Source organism: Dermochelys coriacea, chromosome 12 (assembly GCF_009764565.3).
Source record: "Dermochelys coriacea isolate rDerCor1 chromosome 12, rDerCor1.pri.v4, whole genome shotgun sequence".
NCBI classification, from domain to species: domain Eukaryota; kingdom Metazoa; phylum Chordata; order Testudines; family Dermochelyidae; genus Dermochelys; species Dermochelys coriacea.
In genome coordinates this window covers 14036715-14064433 of record NC_050079.1, presented here as the reverse complement: position 1 = coordinate 14064433, position 27719 = coordinate 14036715, and the positions used below count along the sequence as shown (strand labels likewise).

The 27719-nt window shown below is 38.4% G+C and overlaps 1 protein-coding gene across 1 annotated transcript in view; it reads left to right on the top strand.

Annotated features, from left to right (window-relative positions):
- The window catches only part of CHD9 (chromodomain helicase DNA binding protein 9), a 193864-nt gene that overhangs the window by 72329 nt on the left and 93816 nt on the right, over positions 1-27719 (top strand). Inside the window, 2 exon segments of the mRNA XM_043495245.1 lie at positions 12074-12185; positions 24340-24486. Coding sequence (XP_043351180.1) covers positions 12074-12185; positions 24340-24486 — 259 coding nt within the window.

The following is a 27719-nucleotide window of genomic DNA, read 5'->3' as shown; positions in this document are numbered from 1 at the left end:
TTGCCTTTTGGTTTGAGTTTTTAAATTTTATTTGATGTATTATCAATGCTGGTTTTTTATCAATCTCAGTATTTCTTTTGAGATGAGATCCATGATACTATATAGAGAGAAACTGGACATCTAATTAGCATATTTGCAAACAAACATTAATGCAGATGCATGAGAAACTGTGGTATAGACAAGAAGAATTCATAACGTAACAGAGAACTTGTGATCACGTTTTTATTTATTTATTTAATTACTGTGTATTCTGCATCCATGCACACTTGTTCTGTCATCCCTTGAAATTTTGCAAGTTTAGTAGGGTCAAGATGTGTCAATAGCTTGATAGGAAAACTGCACAGGACATTTAAGGTGTTGTAGAAAGTGTTGCTAGGTCTTCGGTAGGTGGCACTCCTGCCTCTGATTTACTACTGACCCAGTTCTCCATTGTGGTCTTAAAAGTGTATAATTTGAGGTATTAACTTTCAAACAAAGCTTAAAACAGAAGTCATAACCATTTGTGTTTCTTTCCCCCCCCCCGCCCATATGCTTTTTTTTGGTAAGAATAGTGATATTAAATCAGTGTCTTTATCTGTGCTTGAATTTGGCATTATATCCTCAGATGACAGATATGGAAATGTCCTTTTTAGGTCATCCAGTTAATCTCCTTGAAAATGTAAAGTTAATCCCTGTTGTACGTTATCTATAATTTTGTGTCATCTAGTTCTTAAATGTTCCAATTACCTTGGGAGGCTATTCCACAACATTATGAATAACATTCTGATGAAACTTTTCTTGATTTTTTTTTTTCAACCTAAATTTTCTTGGGCTTAATTTCTTCCCTGAATTCCTTGGTAAACCACACTTAATAATTCCCTTTCTTTTTGACGCCCACTATTACCCCGGTCTCTTTCGGCATCATTGGTTTCCAGGTTTCTCCCATCTGTTTAATAACTTGTGGGTTGAATCATTTTTTCAGGCAGTATGAACTCACAGCTTTCCAAGTTGAATCACATTCCGTTGTGTTCTGCCCTTATTTTTAATCTCTTAATAGCTTTTTGTAATTCTCTTTTCACTAGTATTAGCAACTCCTTCCAGTTTAATATTATCAGTGAATGTCATTTGCATGCTGTTTACTCCCCTTTTTGGGTCATTAATTAATGTATTTAATAAGACCTTATCTAAAACTAATCCGTGTGGTATACCACAGCAGACTTTCCCCCTTCTTACTGTATAAATCAAAATAAATAAATAAGTTGTCATTACCCTTTGTTTACAGTTCATCAGTCAGTTTTCAGTTCACGTGACATTGTTCTATCCATGACAATATGGATTCATTTTCAAGTAAGATTTCATAACCGGTAAATCCAAATATACAGTCGTGTAGTACTCAAAAATATAATACATTTAATTTAGTTATTTTGGGCCCAATTCAGAGTACATTGAAGTCACTAGAAAGACTCCCATTTACTCCAGTAAGCTTTTAGTAATTTGGCATTTAAAAATGAAAAAGGAATTTGTCTAACTATGCTTTACAGTTTAGAAACTTTATCATTAAAGGGTCTGGTAACCTCAGCATGTTTATTAATTGCAACCACAAATAGTTTAATTATTTTATGGAGCTAGTTACTTTCCTTTATTATTCTGTTGTGTAGCATTACTGTGTGCTGTTAAAGACCTGTGTTGTACTCCAGAGATGGCTGGGTTTTACCGGTGGATGGAGTGATCTCTGTATAATTTGCTTGTAGAGCACTTTCTGATCCTTCTGGGTGAAATGAGTTATACAAATGAAAGTTGCTGTTGTATGAAGAAGATTAATTTAATGTGAACAAAGTAAGAACATTCAGAATTACAACTGAAACTGTATCCATGGTGTATCTTGTTAAAATTTCAGTCTTAATGGTGCATATCCTAATTTTGAAATTATGAATTAGTGAATTAATATGATTATAAGCTTGCTTTTCTCCGTGAAGTGTGTGTTGAGCAGGGAAATAAGAATGTGCAGAACTTTCTATCAGAATGTCATGTCTGCTTTTTACACACAAGAACCATAACACTGTGCCAGTGAATTGTCAACAAGAAGCATAAAATGCATCTACAACTACTGTGTATTAATTTAGGCCCCAGTCCTGTGAAATCTGACACATATATGTCTAATTTCAAGCATATAGGTAGTCCTATTCACTTCAGTGAGACTGTGAACATGCTTAATATTAAGCATATATGTGTTTGCACAATCAGGACCATAAATATTAATTTTTTTCACTCTCCATCTACTCAAAGTATTTAAACATTTTCTGCTGAAAATATCCATAAAAATGCACTGTCAGGCAGAGACCATGCCAGAAATTTTTTTAGCACAAATACTGAAGTTTTGAAAATCTATGAGCAACTGAAAACAAGGCTAGAATGGACATTCTTGAGCAGTCTTAACAATAATGGTTGCTGCTGCAGCTTCCATTTTAGTTAATAAGTGTGCGTGTGTGCATACATATATATGTGACAAATGACAAATTTCTAACGTGTCTAGTAATTGTTGTCTGGGACACCTTCAAGGGGCCTAATGTTCCGATTGTGGTTGCTAAATAATTTCAGAAAATCAGACTGCTTTAAAGTTGAACACTAAATTAAGTAGTAATTGTTTTAAATCTTGTCTTTATTATAGAGGGAGCTGATAGTGACTCCTATATTTAGTTTGTCATGTTCTTTCCATTTTTTTATTATTATTATTATTTATTTATTATTATGGTCTGGTCTTTGAGAAGTTTCTCATACCTCTGTTGTTTCCAAATGGCTTTTGATATTTGGCAGTGGGGTAGACCAAAGGCTACAGAAGTGCCATTTCTTTTTCTCATGAATTCCATGTTGATTTTGCTGAGAGATAAATCGTTAAAAATCATTCTTCTTTGGTCACTCTACTGTAAGTGCTCTTGCGTCCCTGTGCTGCTATCGGAGAATTTTGGTAGCAGCGCATGTGCTAGATGAACAGACACTGTTGCCCCTTGTGTCCCTCCACAAGGCTAAGTAGTGCATGCAGGCTAACCCACCTCAGTTCCTTCCTGACCACCGGGAAGAGCCAGGTCGTCCTCCCTTTGCGCAGAATCACTAAAGTTATGGAACTGTTGCATTTCCCACAAGCCTCACTGTGATAACAGGGAGGCTATACTATACATATAGTAGATGTCAGGAGAGTCCTGGCTTTTTTCCTGAATACGAGGAAGGATTTTAGGAAGTTTCATAAACTTTTCCTTTCTGTTGCGGAGAGATCCCGGGGCTAAACAATATCCGCCCAGAGACTCTCCAAATGCTTCTCCCACAGTATTAAACAATTTTATCAGGTTTGCAGCATGATACCTCCAGCTGATATTCACACACTCTGCACAAGATCGGTCCCCTGTCACCTTCCTCAAGAATGTTCCTATCTCAGAAATCTGTAGGGGGCAACCTGGGCGTCAGTCCGTACCTTTGCAGAACATTATGTGATTACTGGGGACTCCGCCTCCGATGCCATATTTGGCTTCACATTATTGTCATTCGTAACGGATTTGACTCCGAAGCCCCAGCCCTCCAGTGAGGATACTGCTTGGGAGTCACCTACAGTGGAGCACCAACAGGGACGCTACTCGAAGAAGAGGAAGAAGTTACTCACTTTGAGCAGTAACAATGGTTCTTCAAGACATGTGTCCCTATGGGAGCTTCACAACCCACCCTCCTCCCCTCTACTTTGCGGTAGAGAAGTCACGGAGGGAGGTTATCCCGTGCGTGCTGATTTAGCCGTGTGGTGAGGCATGGAGGAGACACAGCATGTGCGGGCCAAGTGGACACTGCTGCGAAAGTTCTCTGGCAGCATTGCAGGGAAACAAGCTACAGTGGAGCACCCAAAGGGGGACACATCTCAAAGAATCGGCGTTACTGCACAAGGTGAGTAATTCTTCTTTCCCTTCTCTCATTTGTATTCCTCAGAAAAAATGTTGGCAGCTCTCCAAAATAACACAAGTTTCAAGGCTGGGATTTTGCTGCTGCAGCAGATGTACATTCTGTTCTGGGGAAACCTGGGAGCAGCTACAGCAGGGGAGGTGGTGGGCAAAAAAGAGAGCTGGGTTAGGTTCCCGACCACTGCATCTAGCATCTGCCTCCACTGGTGTATGCCCTCGTATATGCATGCCACCTGAGGCAGGAGCCCCCCAATTCCTGCAACGAGAGAGCCTGCCCTTCAGTAGCACCACCCCCACTCCCACCCAGATGCTGCATATTGCCCTACTGGCAGTTCCCCCTCTGTGATAACTGTCTCCTGCTGCTAATTAATGTCTAATAACTGAAATGGTAGCATTGTATGCTGCAACGATGAAGGTTTAAGGTTCAAGCCTGCTGGTGATGATGATGAGGGATTGTTAGTTACATATATAGTATTTGTAGATTTGCACGGGCAGCTGTAAATATGGCTTTTCCTAACTTTCAAGTGCTTAATTTTTCAACCAAAATTGTGTTCTTTTAACATATTTTATAATATGTAATATATAAATAAAATATAAAATAAAAATAGTGATACGAGAGAGAAAAATGTTTGGCAAAGATCTGACATGGCAATTTTAAACACGGAATGTTTAAGTGAATCATAATTCTGTACATTATAGGGGTTCATAATGGAAATCCTGCTAGATCTCTTGCCAGCAGTGGAACAATTGTTACCATTATAATAACAAAAATAGTATCTAAAATAGAACTAATAAAATGACTATTCTTAAAATATTTTCCTAAAAGCAATTAGTTATGGGACCAAAATCCTGTTTTTAATGTAATTCAGATTTTCATTAGTTGAAAAGTGAGGCTGGAGTGTAGATAGCCTCATGCTGATATATCTATTTTTAACTTTATTTTAATTTCCTAAAAAATTAAATCCTATAATTAACAAAAGCTTGCTTGAAAAGTTCACCAAATCAATATAAGGACTTTTAAGAATCAGGAGAGTTTGTTAGCAAAACATACAAATTAAAAAAAAAATCACATTCCATTAAAGCCAACTCAAGCTCATACACTGTCCCATGTGAGCTCTTCAGGGCAGGATTTGTTTTTTCCTGTGTTTTTGTACAGTGATGAGCAATTACTGCAAAATAAATGGAAGGATGGGATTTGCAGAGTGGCCCATGGTAGTTAGTGGAAAGTACAGTGGGAGCTGGGCATCTAATTCCTGTAAGCCCCTTTTTGAAAATTCCAGTTTAATCATAATATAATTAATAATCAAGCTTAATAGGACTACTCATTGTATTAAGTACTCTGCGCTCACATGACATGTTCGGAGGTATAGGTGCATAGTGTGGAAAAGGAAGCCTGAAATATAATTGAAAACTTTTGGTTTTCTCGTAGGAATAAAGATTTTTCGGATATGTCCAGATCATCCAAAAATTGGGAGAGAACATTGATATTAAATTTCTCTCACTGGGATTTCAAACTTCATTATTTTGGGGGGGCAATTAGGAGACAAAAATACATGTTTTCTGTGACAAGGCCCTCACCCTCCTAAAATCCAAGCACACTAAATAAAGACTTACAATGTGAAGAAACCAAGAAATAAAACAATTTATCTCCTGGAGGGGGGGACATGGTATGCCACCTCATATGGGATGCAGTGGAGACTACTCCCCTAACAGATAAAAATAAATAAATAAAAATGTAATTGACATTTCAATAAAAGTAAACAGCAGTGGCAAGAACTGACTGGGTCATATGTATTTAAGAAGTTGTAATTGTGTTTTTTAAAAAGCAGTTCCACTTTGAAAAGTCATTCCCAAAAAAAAGACATTGTGAGGGTCCTGTGTTTGTTTCTCATTTATTTCTATATCACATAGTCTCAATTTACAAATAAAAATTGTTTTATTCCAATTACCGGACATGCAAATTCAGTGTGTCACACTGGGTCTGTTTTTCCTAATACTGAGTGGCTCATAAAAAGTTCTGAGGATCATATTCTGTCCTGAGTGATTCCTGTGCAATGCCCATGATGGTTAATGAGTTTCCCCAGGTATAACTGATTGGAATTTGCTAACTGTGATGTGCAAAAAGGAATGAGTTCCAGGTCACACTTTCTCCAGGGTCGGGGAACAGTCTGTTTTTCTTGTTAAATTATTAAACATAATTTGGGATGTCATTTGGGTCATAATGTAGACCTTATAAAACTTTCTTAACAGCTTCTGGATGTTACAGTTCTGCCATTCAAAGTTCAACAGTGTGAATTTTTCTACCTTTAAAGCCTTTTTATCACTGTTAGATATAAATTTTAAGGATCTACCTCTAGACCAGCGGTTCTCAAACTATGGGTTGGAACCCCAAAGGGGTCGTGACCTCATTTTAATGGGGTCACCAGGGCTGGCGTTAGACTTGCTGGGGCCTGAGGTTGCAGCCCCACCTCCTGGGGCTGAAGCCCGAGCCCCACCCCCCGGCGCTTAAGCCAAAGCCTGAGGGCTTCAGCCCTGGGCGTCAGGGCTTAAGTTACAGGCCCCCCATTAGTGGCTAAAGCCCTTTGGCTTTGGCCCTTGCCATGTGGGGTGGTAGGGCTTGGGTGGGCTCAGGCTTCTATACGACCCTCCTAAGTGCAATTGCAGTGCAATGAAGTTTGAGAACACCTGCTCCTAGACAGATTATATCCCCTTTGAATAGGGGAATAAAGGGCCTTATCCAGTGCCCTCACTGAAGTAGGTGGAAGGTCTCCCATTGCATTCAGTGGGCACTGAATCAGGTTCTAAATCAATTACATTCCATGTTTAATTAATTGGATAAATGTTACTTGAGATAAATGAGTAAGTTCCATTTGTTACTGTAATACAGTATCCACAGGAGTACATGAGTTTACTAATTTACGATTACCAAAATTAATTTGGTTGATGATCTTCAAGTAAATTGTTTTATGGGTTGGTTATGGAATCTAATTAATTAGCAGTGACCTGACATGCTTATTGTACAGTAACAATCTGATGACAAAACCATTTCCTTATTCTAGGTTTTCAGCAAGTTAAGGATTTGATTTAATTTTCCCTTTGCTTTTGCTCTGACTTCACATCTATTTATTATGGGCTTCCCTGGTGATTAAATGTGGAATTCCACTATGGAGACAATAAACATTAATGTCAATAAGTGCATTTTTCTGTCATAGATGTAATGAATTCCATGCGTTGTTTATTTGCATAAAAAAAAAAGACCTGACATTTAGATTTTGTAACTCCATTGCAGCCATGCACTCATACATATAGTTAAACTCTGGATAGCATGGAAGGCTAATGAAAAGCTCTTCGGTGATGGGGTACAGAACAAGACCATTAAGAAATTAAATTTTCCAAGAAATGTTGAGGTTCCCTTCATCATCATATTGGACATGTAATTTTGTAAAGTTCTTTTTAACTAATGTCACATCCAGCACAGTAATTCTTATGTTCAGAATTTCCCTTTGTTATCAGAAACTGCATTGTTGTGTGCCCTAAAAAGAACTAATGGGGATTTTGCCTTATTCATTATTAACCCTTCAAATATATCCTAAATTATACAGCCATTCCTAAGTGGTCCAACCCAAATGTAAAACATTATCACCCCATAAAAGTAAAATATATATATATATATATATATATCTTTGTCACCTGGAGGTATGCTATAGATGTATTCTGACTTCACTGATAGAACATTCCTGAATCACAGACCTTTGACAGAAAAGCTTAGGTCTTTCATCCTCTGGATGTAATACTATATGAGTTGTTAGTTTCGGTCTTGTTTAATCTGATATATCAAAATGGGATGTGAAGAAACACATCGTCATTCTAATACTCTGATCCAATGTTTAAGCGTTTAAATACTAATAAGAATTTGAAGTGGTTATGCTGGATAACTAGCAGCCATTGTGGAGTTCCTGGAGTATGGACATGTACATATGCCTTCTGTATTGTGCTGTAGTTGCCACTTGGGGTGATATTCAATAGCAGTTTTACATAAAGTATGTTACAGTAATCCAGCCAAATTGTCCCCATATAAGGTCCATGTACAACAGAAGAGATCACAATTGCTCATGTGTTTGCTAAATCCTGACATTCCATTTTTGGATCATGGTTAGAAATGGCCCACAAATTCCATCCTTCTAATAGAACCTGCCCGCACTTACTCAGTTGTAACTCAGCAATATTGCTCTCCCTCCACCCAGACCACTAGTTCCTTCAGTGATAGGCAAGGGATGAGGAACCTTTGACCACCTCTGCCAAGTATGGGTTGGAGAAAGAGACCATACCTTCCTGGAACAACAAGCAACTTCCAAAATAAATAACCGCAGCAGGATATGAACCCCAAGCATGGTGTTATAAAATCCAAGTGACATAGGACTTATTCCAAGCAAGGTCTCTGACAGCTATCCCACTTAGTAGCTACACTGCTCATTTTACAGGAGAGTTAATGAGCATGTTAAGGAATGCCTGCTAGAAGATGGTAGTTCTATATGTTTAGCCATTTCTTTAGGAAATTTACTGGAGTTTGTAGGATTCTTGTTTTTCAACCAATGCCTAGTCTTCTGACTGCCACCAGAGCAAACTGATTGTTTATGAATTCGAGCCTGCATCGCTTGTTACTCTTCTCTTCTTCTGTCCCAGATGTTTCTATATGAAAACAGTGAACAAGAGCAAATCATCTCAATTTGTCATTTCTGTGAAGAGAAAAGAAACAAGTGTGTTTCTTCGGTATTAGGTGACCAAGTGATTAAAATTAGTTTCAGAATGTTAGGTTTCCATGTAAGTACAAAAATATAATGTTCTTATTTCTAAGAGTCTACTGAAAGACAGGTGAAAAACATGTGGATACAAAACAAGATTGGTTGTTAAGACTATGTAGATAAATGTATAAAAATATGAAATCAGTTTTGACACTGCTCTGTGATGTGTGTGTTATGCTATGGGCTGTTAGCCCAATTGCCCCCAAATCCCTGGCAGATACTGAGGGATTCACAAAGAAAGACACTTCTGTGCTTTTGCATCAGATCCAGCCCCCACCTGGCTCCTCCCTTCTTGGTTGTTTGGCATCACAGCTCCACTATCTGGGAGTACCCATGGCTGTGGCTTCCCAGACCACTCCAACATCCCACTGTAAAAACAAAACAAAACCCATCCGCACGCCGAGTCTCCTCACCTATCCATGGAGAGGTCTTCTTGGAGTCTATATGGGACGGGGGGGACAGTGTCCAGGTGGCAGTTGTCATCCATCCCACTTCAGCATGGGATTGGGAGATCAGTGTGCGAGTGTCTCTTCCACATGTAAATCTAAAAGGGACAATCTGGGTTATTGTAATTGATGGGACTGTTTGTGGCACAAGGTACTACTCAACATGAGGCTGGCAGAATTAGACGTTCAGACTGTTCTGACCTCATGGATTTCCCCAAGTACTTTTACATTCTTTACAAGTCTAAATAATCTAGACTTGGATTTAAAGGCTTGATGGCCCATGTTACAATATATTTTAGAAGTATAGTGTGGACAAGACTGCCTTTAACATGATAAAATGGTCTAGTAAAAGCCTAGATGGGAGTCAAGGCTTTAACTCAGTGGCTCTCAACCTTTCCAGACTACTATACCCCTTTCCAGAGTTTGATTTGTCTTGCATACTCCCAAGTTTCACCTCACTGAAAAACTACTTGCTTACAAAATCAGACATAAAAATACAAAAGTATCACAGCACACTATTACTGAAAATTTTTTTTCTCATTTTTACTATAGAATTATAAATCAATAGAATATAAATATTGTACTTACCTGATGTGCATAGTATATAGAGCAGTAGAAACAAGTAATTGTATGAAATATTAGTTTGCACTGACTTCGCTAGTGCATTTTAAGTAGCTTGTTGTAAAAATAGGCAAATATCTACATGAGTTGATGTGCCCCTGGAAGATCTTTGTCTACCCCCAGATGTATATGTACCCCTGGTTGAGAACCACTGCTTTAACTTAACCAGTTTAGCATGTGTTATGTGCAGGGTTCCTTGTCTACACTATACTTCTAAAATATCCTAGTTAACATGCCGATATCATATCTTTTAAGTTTTAGTTTAGAGTAGGCCATATGTTGCAGTGACCAAGTCAAACACTTTTCCATAAACAGACACCAATTGGCAATCAACTAGGAAACCTGAATAAACAAGTTTGGGTGATCCATGGAGGTCTGAAGGATTGTGCTTGAAGGGAAAATGAAGTTGGAATACAGTGGAAAAGTCAGTCCATCGTAGAACAAAACTACTTTGTTCAGCTTCTCAAGTTTGAATAAATGCTAATAGACAACCATTAGTATTCACAAAGGGAGAAGAAACCAAGCTACTTTTGAAGAAAAAATATGAAAATCAATGTGTTGATTCTTTAAAATTTATTCCTTGAGATAATGAAAAATAACTTTTTTTTTTAATATAAGAATTAACAGAAAGAATATATGATCGGGCAGAGGTGTGAGGGAAGCCAGGAGCCAATTTCTGTCCCACAGACATGTGCAAGCACTTCCCCTTCAATTTAGAATTGCCCAACCTATGTTTACTGCCACTAAATTTAAGCATACATTTCAGTTTCTACTAGAAATCAAAATTGTATAGCAGAAAGAAAACTTCTTGTTAAAAGCTTGTTAAAAACTACTTGTTTTTTCCCTCCCAGTAAGCATGCTTGCTTTGTTGGTTGGATATTAATAATTGGTGAAAAATGTTGGTCTCTTTTTGAAATGCAACTGTGCTATGTATTTTGGGAACTATTGTATTGACGCTATCAGTAGTAAATTGATAGTTTGGCATTTCGGGGTTTGTATTTTCTCTGTGGATTGTTGGAGATATAATGTATTATAATCAGTCTGTCTTATTTTGCCCTTTTCCCAGGAGAAAACTTGAGGCTGAAGACTAGTCAGTCCTTTTGCTTAGTGCATTTTACTTTCTCCAGGCTGCTTTGATGAAAATAATTTTACTGGCTGTGAATAAAGGCCAAAGTCTTGTCTTTAGGTCGAGCCATGAAGTGGGAGAAGATATTTGTATGCTAAAGCAATTTTCTCACTGTTAACATAGTATGCAATTATCAAATCTATATTATGTAAAGTATATATTTAAGGACATCATTTTATCCATGATTGTTTGGTTGTAATCACTCTGTGATTATTCCTCTGAGAATACACTTGAAGAGTAGCACTTGTCAGATTTCAAAGATGGGAAAAAACCCATGTATTTTGTCACCCTATCATTAAAAACAAATAATGCTATTGCCCCTCTCTGTGTGACTTTAGAATTTAAACTAAGAAATAATTAGTATTTTTCCTGTAAAATTATAATTTGCCCCACAGCTCTGGTCCTCTGAAGTGTTGACTGATGAAACTATTGTTGATAAACCTAAGCTTCTCAAATTTTTGCTTTTGTGAAATTGCAAAAAGTCAGACTTTACAGTTCCATATTTTTACCATCTAATACTTTACTTGATGGTATGAATTTTGCATATTATAGGATTTGCTTTTAAATCATGTTATTTATAACTGTTGTTGTCAAACTAAAGTTTCTTATATGAGTAAAGATAGCAGAAGTTCCATGTTTCACGGAGAGAGAAATTATGGAATCTAGGGGATACTGTAATTCGGAGGAGATAAGTATGGTAAATTGTAGCTCTCTATGCAGTTAAAAGTACCCTGTCAACTCAGCTCCACATTTACCTATCATAAATTTACTTTTAAACATTTCAATTAAAATACTAATACTGTTGAGGAATGCATGAGAGATTTGCCTGTAGAGAGAAATACAGATGTTTCCACTAGGCCTTTGGGGATTTAATCAGGAATAGTATCAAATGCTAACTATTGTAAAGTTGCCTCCTTGCTCTTTAGTGATACCAAAAAGTCAAGTCTTACACTCCCACTGAAGTCAGTGGCAAAATCAGTAGAATTAGGCCTCCTCTCATTTGTGACGTGGTGGAACTCTATGGTACTGGTAGTAAAAAGAGTAAGGAAATTAAAGTTATTTTGTCCTGGTCAATGTCCCAGACATTAAATACAAAATGCACAATAGTGCATAAACATATATTCACAGTCTTAACATTGTCTTATTTTTGTTTTGAAACAGCAAGCTTATAATCACATTGGGTAAAAAGCAGAAGAGAAAGAATGAGTCTTCAGATGAAATGTCTGATACTAAGCAGACTCCACAGCGGTCATTTAAAGATGAGGACTCTCAGGTCAGTATTCATAATTTTTTTTTGTTTCCTTTTGAAGATTTTTCTGTGCCATTATGGCTTTAAACTCCAAAATATAATATATTTTCTGACATTAGTGATACTTACTGGTGAAGGCAGAGGATTTTTTATTGCTATTGAGTTTTACAAATTGATGTTTATGAATCTGTGGTTTCTGCTCTTAAATGAGTAGAACATGAGACCAAATGTCTGTAAACCAATGATTCAAATACTCTTCCTTGTACAAGAGATAAATTGCTGATTATGGCTAAAGTGTTATAACTAAGCTATGTTGAGGTGGTGATTATAGTTATACTATGTCTAAATTTCAACACAAATGTGTGGAAACATTTATATAAATATAATAATTAAGTTATTCTAGACTTGCGTTATCAGGTCATTAACAAATAAAAAGTAAACATCACCATAAAATTTCTGATGATGCCGAGCATCATGCTTTATCTTAGGAATACAAAGATACCAGATAGCTTTTTACCAGAAACACAACACCAAACTTAAGGTTGTAAGGTTACTCTGAGGTTTGTGGATACAAGGTGACATAAAAATGATTATCAATAAAAGTTTATTGATGTTATTTATTAGGGCTGACAATTGCGATTAACTAAAACAATAAACTCACGCGATTAACTAAAAAAAATTAATCGCGGTTTTAATCGCACTGTTAAATAATAGAATACCAATTGAAATTTATTAAATATTTTGAATGTTTTTCTACATTTTCAAATATATTGATTTAAATTACAACACAAGAATACAAAGTGTACACTGCTCACTTTATATTATTTTTAATACAAATATTTGCACTGTAAATATGGCAAACAAAATAAGTAGTATTTTTCATTCACCTCATACAAGTACTGTAGTGTAGTCTCTTTATCATGTAAGTGCAGCTTACAAATGTAGACTTTTTTTGTTACATAACTGCACTCAAAAACAAAACAATGTAAAACTTTAGAGCCTACAAGTCCATTCAAGCCTACTTCTTGTTCAGCCAACTGCTAAGACAAACCAGTTTGTTTACATTTATGGGAGATAATGCTGGCCACTTCTTATTTACAGTGTCACCTGAAAGTGAGAACAGGAGTTCACATGGCACTTTTGTAGCTGGCATTGCAAGGTATTTATGTGCCAGTTATGCTAAACTTCCATATGCCCCTTCATGCTTCAACCACCATTTCAGAAGACATGCTTCCATGCTGATGATGCTTTTTTTTTTAATACATTAATTAAATTTGTGACTGAAGTCCTTGGGGGGGAGAATTGTACGTCTTCTACTCTGTTTTACCTGCATTCTGCCATATATTTCATGTTTTAGCAGTCTCGGACAATGACCCGGCAGATGTTGTTCATTTTAAGAACATTTTCACTGCAGATTTGACAAAACACAAAGAAGGTACCAATTTGAGATTTCTAAAGATAGCTCCATCACTCAACCCCAGATTTAAGAATCTAAGGTACCTTCCAAAATCTGAAAGGAACAAGATGTGGAGCATGCTTTCAGAAGTCTTAAAAGAGCAAAACTCCAATGCAGAAACTACAGAACCCGAACCACTAAAAAAGAAAGTCAACCTTTCTGCTGGCGGCATCTGACTCAGACGATGAAAATGAACATGCCTTGGTCCGCACTGCATATGACTCAAACGATGAAAATGAACATGCATTGGTCCGCAGTGCTTTGGATATTTATTGAGCAGAACCCGTCATCAGCATGTCTTCTGGGATGTTGGTTGAAGCATGAAGGGACATATGAATCTTTAGCGCATCTGGCATGTAAATATCTTGCAGTGCCAGCTACAACAATGCCATGCAAATGCCTGTTCTCACTTTCAAGTGATATTGTAAACAAGAAGCAGGTAGCATTGTCTCCTGCAAATGTAAACTAACTTGTTTATCTGAGTGATTGGCTGAACAAGTAGGATGGAGTGAACTTTTAGGTTCTAAAGTTTTACTTTTTTATTTTATTTTTGAATGCAGTTTCTTTTTGTACATAATTCTACATTTCTAAGTTCAACTTTCATGATAAAGAGATTGCACTACAGTACTTTTATTTGGTGAATTGAAAAATACTACGAGTATTTCTTTTGATTTTTACAGTGCAAATATTTGTAATAAAAAATAAATATCAAGTGAGCACTGTACACTTTGTATTCTGTTATTGAAATCAGTATATTTGAAAATGTTAAAAATATCCAAAACTAATTAAATAAATGATATTCTGTTATGATTTAATCGTGCGATTGATTTTTTTTAATCGCGCAATTAATCGCAATTCATTTTTTTAATCACTTGACAGCCCTATTTTTTATATACCATGACTGGCAAGGCCTAGCAAAATTTTTGAAGGGTATAAACACCTCCTAACAAAAAAGTTAAAAATACCATAGGCTTGCGTGAAACCACAGATGTAGCAATCCTAGGATGATGAGTCCTTATCTAGATGAAAATTCTCACTGGTGTTACTTTTAAAAAGAAAAATGGTTGTACAGGATGGCATATATTGAGCTGATAGTCTGTTTTGTTTTAATATTAAGATAAATACTGCTATTCTAGATAGTACCTATGGTAAATAAAAAGAGTTCTCTACCAGCTTTTCAGATATTTTAATATTCCAAGTAGTGATGCCATCAGTTTCTATTAATTTGTAGCTCTTTGTTGTATACTAAATGCCATTTTCTTTTCTTGGTCTGTGGCCATTAATTGTTGTCACAGGACAGTTAGTCACCAGGAGTACATTAAGCAATATGTAAAATATTCTGCACTGGGAGGTCCTCAGATCCTAAGCATTGATCTTCTGCCTAGGCTATGCATTTTTGTCCTGAAAACTTCCCTGCTAGGAGTCAGTCCTTTTCACTGAGTTGCTGCAAGACCACAAATTGCACAAGAATGTTAGGCAAGCCCAGAAAGAAGTAGAAGGCAGAGTAATCTTGGTAATCCTCCATCATTGAATGCAATGATAGAGATTTCTTCAGCAACCTACAGTATATCTACAAGGTAGCCACAGGCCGTGCAAGGAAATCCCAAACTTTTCTCATCCAAGGAAGAACAGAACTTACTGGGCTCTCATTATACAGGTGATGCTGTAGAAGGATTAGCTAGAAGTGCTTCCAAAACTTTGCCTCGAGTGGAAGAATAGGAGAAGGAGGAGCCAGACAAACTAGGAAAGCGTTAAACTGTCTGGAGTTGTCAGCAGTTAAATATGTGCTGTGCTGTACAAAAGAAGTATATTTTTCTTTTTCTGACTATCTGTTTCTGCCTTATAAGCCAGTGGGGCAACATTTTGGGACATGAGCTCAGACTGATAGAGATGTGCGCGGTATCCTCCCATCAACAACCAACCTTGATCCTGTATTCCCTGTAGTAGTCCCTTTTAGCCATTTCTGCCTACTTCGTTTCATTCCCTGTCTGTGATCCCTGTAACGTCTAAACCCATCCTACATTCATGGCACAAACTGCATCATAGTAAATAAAAATACCCATATCTGCTGATGGTTTTCTGTGGTAGATTTTACATACTTATGTAATCATGCCCCAGAGTGGCAGGCCTTCCAGTTAACAAGTATAAGGCAGGAATATTCTTCAGTTTGGAAGCTCTTCACTGGGAGAAATTTTTTGGCCTCCCAGATACGAAGGACTAGCTGAAAAAAAAAATCTAGCCCCAGATAAGCTGCGACTTGACAGATGAGAGAAGTTGCACCCCATTTGAACTTTCTGTCTCTGAGGTGTATCCTAAGGAAGAGACCCTAGGAACCAGTTGACAACTGACCTGACAACCTCCATGGCAGGAGTACCTTCAGAGCTCCTCCTCCTTCCCTTGTAACCCACCACAATGGGCCTTCTGGAATCTAGGGTCCTGTATGGAGACTGTCTTTAGTAGGTATCATCACAAAAGAGGAACTGCCAAGAGGTACAGTCACCAGTATCTCAAGACCACCTTCCTCAAGAGGACCCTCAAAAGTTGAAGAAAAGGCAGCGCCATCTAACAAGTTCCTCTTCCTCGCCAGACAAGGCAGGTAGCCTCTTCCCTCATCCTTTGCAAATGATGTTGAAGTCTTCCAAGAGCTCTTGAAGGTGATAGTCAAATCCTTATAAATCTCCTTGGAAGAGGCCCAGGAACCACAGCATGCCCTGGCAGATATCCTACGCACTTCTCCCAAAGGTAAGATAGCCTTACCTAGAAATGATGACCTTCTGTTACCAGCCCAATTAATATTGCAGACACCAAACAGTATACTGCTTACTTGCATGAGGGTGGACGAGAAATACTGTGTACCTGCCAGTGGCTCAGAATATCTCTTTTTTCCACCCCATCCTGAATTCCCTAGTGGAAGATGATGTAAATGAGAGAAACAGAGCACAGATTGATCTTCACTACAAGAAGTTTGAGTGTGTGGAACTTTCTGCAAAAAGCTGTTCTTTGGCTGCGTTACAAATCAGGGTAACTAAATAAATGACACCACAAATTTCAGCAAGTTCTCTTTGCCACACAACCAGAAGGACCCAGTTCCAGGCTCTTGTCACTGAAGGTCAGAGGATTTCCAAACCCTCTTCGCAAGCTTCGTTGGATGCAGCTGAGATAGCCTCTAATTCTACAGCAGCTGCCTTAGCTATCCACCATACTTTATGGCTGCAGTCCTCCTTCCCCAGGGAAGTCTGGAAAATAGTGGAAGAACTTCCATTCAAAGGCCCCAAGCTCTTCAGTGATGACACAGATGAATCTCTTCATTCATTAAGAATTCTAGAGCAACCCTCTGATTGCTGGGCAACCAAGAAAAAATTTAGCAGGTCATAGCCCAATCGTCTCAGACGATTCCCTACCAAACTTCCCAGAGAACTGTAGAACCACCCAAAAAGAGGCCCAGATGCCATGAGAAAGGACCATCTGTTGTCACCTCTCAGTTGGCAACTTCTTCTGAACAACCATTTTAATCTTTGTCATGAGTCATTTCACAACCTGGATTTTATGCTGCACCATTCCACTAGACATCCTACAAGACATCTTTATTTCTATCTTTCTTGGAAGCATATCACAACAGACACATGGATTCCAGAAGTCATGACATCAGGCTCTTCCATTCATTTCAGCTCCATCCCCTTCACTCACTATGTCTTCTCCCTCTCTCTTTTGAGGATCTCGTAAGCCAGGAGGTACAACCCTCCTGCTCTTGGGGGCTATTGAACCACTTTCCCTCTCTTTCTTCTGGAAAGAGTTCTACTTCTAGTACTTTCTGGTACCTAAGAAAAAAGGAGGATGGAGACGAATCCTGGACTCTGAACACATTTATCCAAATACAGAGGCTCATGATGGTAACCATAGCAGCAGTAAAACCATCATTAGATCCAGGAGAGTGATTTGTGGCCCTTGGCCTTCAGGGTGCATATTTGTATATGGTAGTGCATCCAACTCGCAGATACTTCCTACAGTTCATCATCGGCAACAGCCACTATCAGTATTGAGTACTTCCTTTCAGCCATCTGACCACCTGGCGTCTTTACAAAGGTCTTCTTGGTTGTCACAGCCCATATGCGGCAAATAGGAATAGTTATCTTCTCCATGTGGACGACTGGTTCTTCAATGGTCATTCCTTCCCTGAGGTTGTCAGCAACGAACAAAGTTCTAGTCCTCTTCCACTCCTTGGGCCTGCAGAACACCATCATAGACACACTGAACAGGCATTTCTTCCAGGACCATGAATGGGAGGTTGAGCAATCCTTTCCTATGTAAGATTTTCCTTTCCTGGGACTTTCTGGAAATAGACCTCTTTGCAACACCATCCAACACAAAATGTCCATGATTCTACTCAGGAGCAGGATGCAGCTGCAACTCCTTACGAAATGCATTCCTCATCCTTTGCTTCAGATTCTGCTATATGCCTGTCCCCAAACACTGTTACTTCTCAAGGCCCGTGAACAAACAGTAATCATTTTCATAGCACCAGCTTGGCCAAGGCAGTGATATGGTTCTTGTACCTGATTTGCCTATCTCTGTAGCTACATTTTTGCCTTCCTCTGACAACAACTGACCCAAGAATTGAGCACAATGACTCGCCTCTTCATACTACATCTCAGGTCCTGGCTCCTCAATGACTCTTGGGTGTAGAATGGACTGTTCTTTCAAAGAACAGAATGTGCTGTTTAATAGTAGGAAACCTTTCATGAGAAAGACCTACGTGCAAAAGTGGAAGCAGTTCCACTTCTGGTGCACCCAGTGGGCATTTTCTTCCTCCTAGCACCTCACTAATATACTCGAATTCAAAGAGGGGCTTGTCACTGAGCTCCATCAAAGTCCACCTGGCTGCTTTTACAGCTTTTCACATACCTGTTGAGGGGTTTTCAGTATTTTCACACTCTATGACTTCAAGGTTCATTTAATCTTTTTTCTCATGTCAGATAGCTTACTCTGCCTTGGAAGCTCAATCTAGTTCTCAGTGCATTGAAGAAACCATCCTTTAAGCACACAGGGAGCTGTTCTCGCCTCCATTTATCCTTCAAAACATTGCAGTAGCTACTAAAGAGAATTTCCTCCCAGAAGACACCATAGATAGGAAAGAGGACTCCTTACAAAGGAGAAACTTTGAGGCAGCCTTTGCAGTCCTGAGGTGGCAGCAGCTAGATTTGCAAGGCAATCCTGACGTGGATTGAATCCTGATAGGCCACCAATTTGATCAGCATAATGTACCCTCTATACACATGCAGTTCATACATCATTTGAAAGCCTATTATGTCTCCTTTAAGATGAGCTTTGATGTGGAGCTATCAAGTGGTGCCGTTACCATAGAAACCGGGATAAACAACGACGCCATCAACACATTGAAATGACCACTTAGAAATATTTGCATTTGTTTCTGTTAGTTTAATCACTCTGTATATTATTTCAAGACACAAAATTGTATTTCTTTGTGACGTCAAAGCATCACAACAACAATCTAAACGTAAAACAAATTCTAATATATTTGCTGCACAGGTATCATTGAAATGTAATAGCGTGGATGACATTTGTAGTCAACCTCATTATCCATCATCTTGTTCATCATTATGATCTCTGTCGAGAGTGCAAGGGTTACCAAAGTCTTCATTGCCTTGACTTGTACACACAGTTCTGTGCCTAGAAGATTGTTCTGCCTACAGACACAGTTGATTATCTCAAAAATGTTTTCAAGGCGTGTTGCTTGTGGAAGTGTTCTAGATTTTTCAAATGCTGCACAGTGTGTAAGAGACTCTGATTTTTCAAGGGAGAAGAAGTAACTGTTCTCTCCCATACTTCAGTGATATTTCTTGTGATGCTTGGCTAGCTGTAGACTCTTCTTGAAATACGACTCTGCCATTGAATGGAAGATATTCTTTCAATCAGTGGTCTCTAAATTTATTTCTATATGATCAGCATCTTCATGGATGAGGTTTCCATCAGCATGAAGTGGTACAATTCCATTTGGAATGAACACACCTTCCTGGAATCTTTCTACTTCAATTTTTGTAGTACTAGTGGTGAACTGCCTTAGCTTCTCATAATTGATGCAGTATCCGTGAAGATGTAGTATGACAATTAAATTGCAAGACCCAAACTCAGTGTAGCTGTACTGCAAGGCGTACGTGCAATGGTGTGGTAATTTTGAACTTGTTAAATACCAGGCACTCTGGAACTTAGAGGCACTTTCTTTGAATGTCTTCTGAAGGATGATACTCCATTGCTGACTGAATTGTATGCCTCTTTATGCATCAGTCAGGAAAAACTCCTGCACCAGTTGGAGCACAAAAGTAGCTAACCTCTATAAACTGTAGGCACTTTGCTTTGGATAATATTTTGTTTGGTTAAGATGAAGAGAAGAGGATTAAAAGCCCATAAATTACTTTGAATGGGACTTATAGTCCTAAATTGCTCATGTACTTTTGAAAATCCTACCCAAGGAATTTAGGAAGTCACCTAAGTTCTTTGTAGCCTGTGAGAATCAGTGTAAAAAGAATGCCATTTCCACTCAAAACCAATAAAAATGGAGCCGAGTATGCTCTGAGACCATGCTCAGGTAAGTAGCAGTTGATCTTAAAACTGACTGTATTAGGGCTACTGTGGTATCATGTCAATTGTAGAAGGTAATAGCAGTCGTAATAGTAGTTAGCTACCTGGAGTTCTGTTTTATGCAGCAGTAGTGATAGTGTGGCTGATGTGATTAGGCCCTATGATGGTGTCCCCTGAATAGATATGTGGACACAGTTGGCAACGGGCTTTATTGCAAGGATAGGTACCTGTGTTACTGGAAACCTACTCACCGCTATACTTAACTACATTCCTCCAGCTTTCATCCAGACCACACCACGCGATCCATTGTCTACAGACAAATAAATTTGTTAGTCTCTAAGGTGCTAAAAGTATTCCTTTTCTTTTTATATTGCAAGTGTTTTAGGATTTGAAATATGTCTGACTGAACAGTTGACCTTCTATCTAACTCTCTTAACTTCTTTAAATCCCTTTCAGTTTCTTTTTCATACTGATAAGCTGACATTTTTTCTATAACTGTCTACATTTTCTCCTGAAATGCCCTCCTTTCAGAGATAGCTGACTACTGTGTTTTATTAATTATGATGTAGCATTTGGATATCTGTAAATTTATGGTTTGTGCATAAAAAAACCCATTTTGACGACCACCTAATACAGACAGACAGCTCCATTCCGATAGGCTTGTGCATAATTATTTTCACTTATATGCTCTCCCTGTATACCAAAGTCTGTGGTGATTTTCATTTTTATTTTATGCGTTCATGCTGATGATGGTTTCTGTTCGATAACGATCCAAAGTAGTGCAGACTGACGCATGTTCATTTTCATCATCTGAGTCACATATCACCAGCAGACAGTTGATTCTCTTTTTGGTTCAGGTTCTGTAGTTTCTGCATCGGTATGTTGCTCTTTTAAGACTTCTGAAAGCATGCTCCACGCCCCGTCCCTCTCAGATTTTGGAAGGTCCTTCAGATTCTTAAATCTTGGGTCGAGTGCTGTAGCTATCTTTAGAAATCTCACATCAGTACCTTCTTTGCGTTTTGTCAAATCTGCATTGAAAGTGTTCTTAAAACAAACAACATGCTGGGTCATAATCCGATATTGCTATAACATGAAATATATGTTAGAATGCAGTTAAAACACAGAGCAGGAGATATACAATTCTCCCCCAACGAGTTCAGTCACAAATTTAATTAACACGTTCTTTTTTTAATGGGTGTCATCAGCATGGACGTATATCCTCTGGAATGGTGGCCAAAGGATGAAGGGGCATGCAAATCTTTACAATATCTGGAATGTAAATACCTTGCAATGCCGGCTACAAAAGTGCCATGCAAATGCCTGTTCTCACTTTCAGGTGACATTGTAAATAAGAAGCAGGCAGCATTATCTCCCGTAAATGTAAACAAACTTGTTTCTCTTAGCGGTTGACTGCACAAGAAGTAAGCCTGAATGGACTTGTAGGCACTAAAGTTTTACATTGTTTTGTTTTTGAGTGCAATTATGTAACAAAAAAAATGTACATTTGTAAGTTGCGCTTTCACAATAAGGAGATTGCACTACAGTCTGAGGTGATTGTCTGAGGTGAATTTAAAAATACTATTTTTTATCATTTTTACAGTGCAACTATTTGTAATAAAAATAATATAAAGTAAGCACTGTACACTTGTATTCTGTGTTGTAATTGAAATCAGTATATTTGAAAATGTAGAAAAACATCCAAAATATTTAATAAATTTCAGTTGGTATTCTATTTAACAGTGTGATTAAAACTGCTATTAATTGTGATTAATTTTTTGAGTTAACTGTGATTAATCAACAGCCCTTATAGCAACGTTGTTGATCAAATGGATAATTTTTAGAAAATACAATTTGTGTAATGTTTACTATATCTTTCTCTTCTTGGCATTATTTCATTTTTTTTTCTTTTCTGTGTTGTTGTAGACCATGATGTGTCTTTTCTTGCTTTTTTTATTATTGCCTATCTTCATTTGTCTAGGGGCTCACCAAAGTGAAAAGCCAATTCCCAAATCCGCTACTTGTTGAGAAGTAGAAGGTGTCTGGGAGTCCCAACAGGATGTTATCTCTAACTCCTCCTCAGGGGAATTTTCTTAATTGTATCAGCCTCTGGGTAGTATTTGTCTTTTGTAGGCATTCACTTATGGAAGGAAAAAGAGCAATCTCTTTGTATACATACCCTCTTTCCTTCCCTCCCCCCCCCCCACATGCCACTTCTGGTTTCAGTTTAAAGTTTAAAGTTGTGATCCTTATCTTCAAGGCCATTGTTAGATTAGGACCTTGCTGTGTCACTACGTCTCCATCTGCTATCTTTCAGGGTGTTTGTGTTTTTTTTGGGGCAAGGCAGCTCACAAAACCCAGGACAAAAGTGACAGAGCTAGAGATAAAGTATTTTTATTTGAGGTCTTCATACTATGGAACAGACTCTCAGGGGAACTCTTATTAATTTGGAGTTCAGCCTCCTCATTGGGCACACCATCTTCCTCTTGAGAGAGCATTCCTGCCATAATCAGATATTTAAACCAATTCTCTTCCCCCCCCATCCCATTCAAAAATTACCCTCCCTGCCCACAATATAAATTCAATGCAAGTAAAACATTCTGTTCTTCTCACTTTACTAGTTATGAAAGACTCCAAGGATTCCACAGACGACCTCAATGTACTTTACTTTATATATGTTTAGTTATTATGGTGGTGGGCTCTATACAAAACCCTTAAAATAGATAAGAGCCTCTTGGCTACTGCAGAAGTGTGTCAGGGACTATTGTACACCTTATTCTGCTTAATGAATTGCCCCAACACCTGCTTCCACTGTGGCTCATAGCTTTAATGTTTCAGATAACAGACTAGACTGGTCAGTTTTCACACTGATGCAGTAGTGTAAGTTCCGCAGAAGCTGTTGGCACTTGCCATATTTGGTGTAGAGCCTTGTTGATTGCTAGCCAATTAGAGAAACACCTTACTGTAAATGGGTGCTTCATTCGGAGTAAATCCGTGTGATTCAGTTACTTTGCTGTAAAGTTCAGTCCAGTATGTATGGAGTTGCAGAGCTGTCTTATTTCTATACTTCTGCTGATTCATTGCCCAAAATAAGTGATTTTCTTAGACAGATCAGTGTTTTCAAATCAGTTAGTTGTCAACCTTTTGTTAATCAGTTATATTGATTGCTGTTGTCTTTGTTATCCAGTCTCCTGTTAGTCATCAGCTCATCAAAATAATAAAGAGACCGTAAAGGTGGTTTTATCATTAAGCTTAAAATGGTTAAATGTGTAAAATCTGCAAGTATTTGAAAGTTATAACATCAAAGTGAGAGAAATTGTTAAGAGTGGGATAGTCTAGTAATGAGATTTTTAAAAAAAGTAAAAAGACTTTAAGCTGAAATGTGTATGATATCTCAAAGTTGCTGTTGGTTATACTAGAATAACCTTGATCGAGACCCATAGAGGAGATGATGGAATAGACAGTACACCTGTTTAAAACAAATAATAATAATTAATTAATTAATAAATAAAAATCATACACTATCAGCAGTATTACTGGCATGCTCTAATAGGTCTCTTCTCTTTCTTAATTTCTCAGAGTCTTCATAATACTGGTTTATACAAAAAGGACTTTTTATTTAATAGAGGAGTCGTTTTAGCATATTGTGTAAATCTTCACTTTATAGGTTATTGATTTAGATAGATTAATAGCACACAGTGGTCTTTTGTTTTTATCCTTGTGAAATTACTATTGGGAGAAATTACAGTGAATTCATGAAACAAAATAGCTCTCACCTGAATTTTGTTCCTAAATATCCAGAAAGCATTACTCCGTTTTTGTTTCTTAGCTGTAAATGCAGACAAAGCCACTTAACTACTTTTTATATTTTATTATATATAATTTAAAGAAACAACATTAACAAGATTTGTAGGTCCAAAATTTGGCTTAGCATCTCCCCACCCTATTATGTTTATACAGTTACTTTTTTTTCTTTAAATTTGTGCACTTACTAAAATTACGGCTCACTAAATTTTCTATAGTAATATGTAGTGTAGCTGAATGACTATTTTTAAAAAATCAGTAGAAGCAGTTCTTGCTAGAAAGAATTTTCAGTAAAAATATCATGTTGATATTACTGTATTGTAGAAGAGAAGATCAAATCGTCAAGTTAAAAGAAAAAAGTATGCTGAAGAAGGAGAAGGAAAACAGTCAGAGGAAGAGGCTAAAGTTTCTGTGAAAATCAAAAAGAGTTCTGCTCCTTTGCCTGCTGAGCAACCCTTACAATTATTTGTGGTACGTAAAAATCCAGAACTGTGAGTAGTGTGAATCTTCCAACTAACTTCACTATATCATGGGTAAAGCCCGTTTTGTTAGCCTTATTTGCCTGACTTAGGTCAGTTACCCAATAATTATGATGCACAGTAGCAATTGCCCAGGTTCCACACAGTTATCCTCCCCTTTCCAATTTTCAGGTCATCTGGTGTCTGACATAAATACTACTTTTTTGGAAAGTTGCAGGAAAAACAGTTAATCCATTATTGAGAACAGGGTTAGAGATAATTACATTGTTTTGCCAAATGTTACAAAATTATTGCAGCTGTTTCATTGAGAAGTTATGGCACCTCATGCTTTTGAGCAGGGACTTGAAATATGGTAGGTAGTATATCCTAGGGTCAGAGAAATGCCTTTACCTATTCTTTTGAAAATCTATCCCAATTTAGCCACATTATAAGCCTCTAAAAATTATCATTTCCACATGCTCCAAAGAGGTTTATTAGAAAATGGCAGCAAAATTCTCTGGACATTGCATCTCCACTGAGTATGCTCCACATCTACAGAACTGCCATGTTCCTGCCCAGAGCTGAACTGGACTTTTCCTGCAGTTGCTCCTTCTGGCTGTTGATGACTTCTGTGACTGTGGGCACCAGAGCTGAGAATAAGGAGACTTTCTCTCTTGTTCTCAGTACTCCCCCTGTTGGAACCTAGGCATCAAGGAGGAGACAGAAGCCAACTTTCTTGAATTCAGGGGGTTCAGTAATAGAGTCAAGGGGGAAGAGCAGTCTGTTGGTGGACAGGTACAGGGGATAAGAGAAGGGAAATAGCAACATATTTGAGGGATGGACAGGAGTAGAGGGAAGACTGGTACAGTCTGGGCCAGGATTTCTGAACCTGTGGAGTCATGCCCCCAAATTAGGTTGCATGTGCGTCAGAGGGTTGCTTAGGAGGCCTGGGGAATTGATAGCTGGGGTCAAGTCCTGTCTTTGGGGAGGGAGTTGCAGAGCCTACCCCTCATTTATTCTGCAGTGGCAGCTCCTGACGTGGGGGTGGCTGGGCTCTGCTCCCCACTTGGGGCATTTTGCAATATTGTGCATGGGGTTGCAGTGCTGCTCTGGTTTGGCTCAGTTGTCCTGCTGGCATGATGTACGGTGAGGGGGCAAATTTGAGTAAGTTGTGCTGAGTCAGAGGGGCTGGTCCAAACTTGAGGGGTGCTGCAACCCACGAGGTCAAAGTGTCTGGAACAAGGAGGTGAGCCCAGCTAGCTCCAATGGACAGGAGCTGCCACTATGGTGTGTAAGTTGTAGTTATTTAGTACTTGTTTTGTTGATGTGGATATTGTATATTGTGGATAAGAAATATTTAGTAAACCACATGTGTTTTGCACTAAAGCTATTTAATGCATCGTGACAGGCCATCGAGGTTTACAAATGAATCCTGAGCCCCAAAAGATTGAGAACCTGTGGCCTAGGCAGGGACAGGAGCAGAGTGGGACTGTTATGTGCAAAGAGTAATAGAAGAGGGAGTGACAAGAACTGAAGGGGATATGCTGTTGAGGGACATTCCAGGAGACAGGCAGAAGGAGACAGACAGGTAGGCTAAGAGGATCTGTAACCACTAGATAAATTATTCCAGGTTTTAGGAGGGAATGGAGTCCCAATGTGCCTTTGCTGTCAGCAGATATCCATGAAACTCACTGACCAAGTGTGTGTTTAACTTTGAGTGATTTTATATCCTCTGCACCTCACTGTTCACCTCTTTTTCTAGATCATTTATGAAGATGTTGAACAGCACATATCCCAATATCGATTCTTGGGAGACCACGCTATTTACCTTTCTCCCTTACGAATACTAACCATTTATTCCTACCCTTCATTTCCTGCCAGTTCCAGTTCTGCTGATGGCCCACGATGGGGTCAGTCTGATACCATGTTATGGAATTTTTGTTTTTTGTATTTGCTATTTAAAAAAAAACAACAAAAAACCGCACACTTTGACACGGGGTTGTGTGGAAAAAAAATATGGTGTGGTCATGTAATTAAAAATTGTTTTATGATGCATTTGCACAAGGGGGCAGAATTATGGCTGCACAAGCAACCTTTGTTCTGATCTGACTGAAATTCTGAATGGTGGACTTTGAAACCTTAACTTTCTTTTAACATAGGTTTTTTGTTTAGATGTATTTTTGTTTTGTATGTAATTTAGGGCTTGAGATATGGAATATTTTTCGAGAAATTGTGGAAATTGTGAGACATTTTTCCTTTGAATTTTTTCTTTCTTTTATAAACTGCACACCCATACACTTACGCCTGTCTCTTATCTTTTTTCTCTTTTTTTACCTTTTTTGCCTTCTTTCTCCCTTTTCTTTCCCTTGCCATGTTATGATACCTTTTTTATTTTTTTTAACTTCCTCCATTTCCGCTTCTTTATGCTTTGTTCCTTTTGTCCCTGGTTTTCTATTTCACCGTCTTGGCAGAGTTGGCAGAACTGCAGCACTTTACACATAGACTGATTGGAGAGGAAAACTGACTAGCATCCTAATCGGTTTTCCCTTTGGCTTCTTACTGTCCATGTAAAGACTCTTTTCAACTACCAAGAGCAGGCTGCTGCTAACGAAAATGGTGTATGTGTTCACCACAACAGATTAACTTTCCATCTTACTATATAAAAATTTTGCTGTAGAAGCAACCTGAGAAGCTTAAGTTACCTTTCCTCTTCAGGTGCTGTGGAGTAAGCTTCAAAGGTAACAGGTAACAGCTTGCTCCATATACAAAGTGATGGAGTGCTGCTACTTCTGTTTCTTGCAGGTTTGGCAGCCCTGATTACTGAGGGCTTGATCTGATGCCCATTGAAGCGAATGGAAATATCCCCATTGACTTCAGTTGACTTTCTATCAGGACTTCAGTGTCCTTCTTCGAGAGCTGTGCCTGTGGGTGCTCCATTCTAGGTGTTAATGCGTCCCTGCGCCTTTGCTCGGAGACTTTTACAGCAGTACTTGTACCAGTCGCACACGCGCAGAGCTTGCCCCACTCTGAGTGTACCTTAACAGTACGCGTCCGCGACCAGTCCCCTCAGTTTCTTCTCTACCATCCCCGGCCTGAGCGAAGCTCAGCAGGTGCCACAAGTACTCTTTTTTTTTTTTTTTTTTTTTTGCTGATACAGACTAACACAGCTGCTACTCTGAAACCTGTCATTTTTTACTTGTTACTCTTACCCTTGTAGATGGTTCGTTTGTTACCAGTACTGTGTTA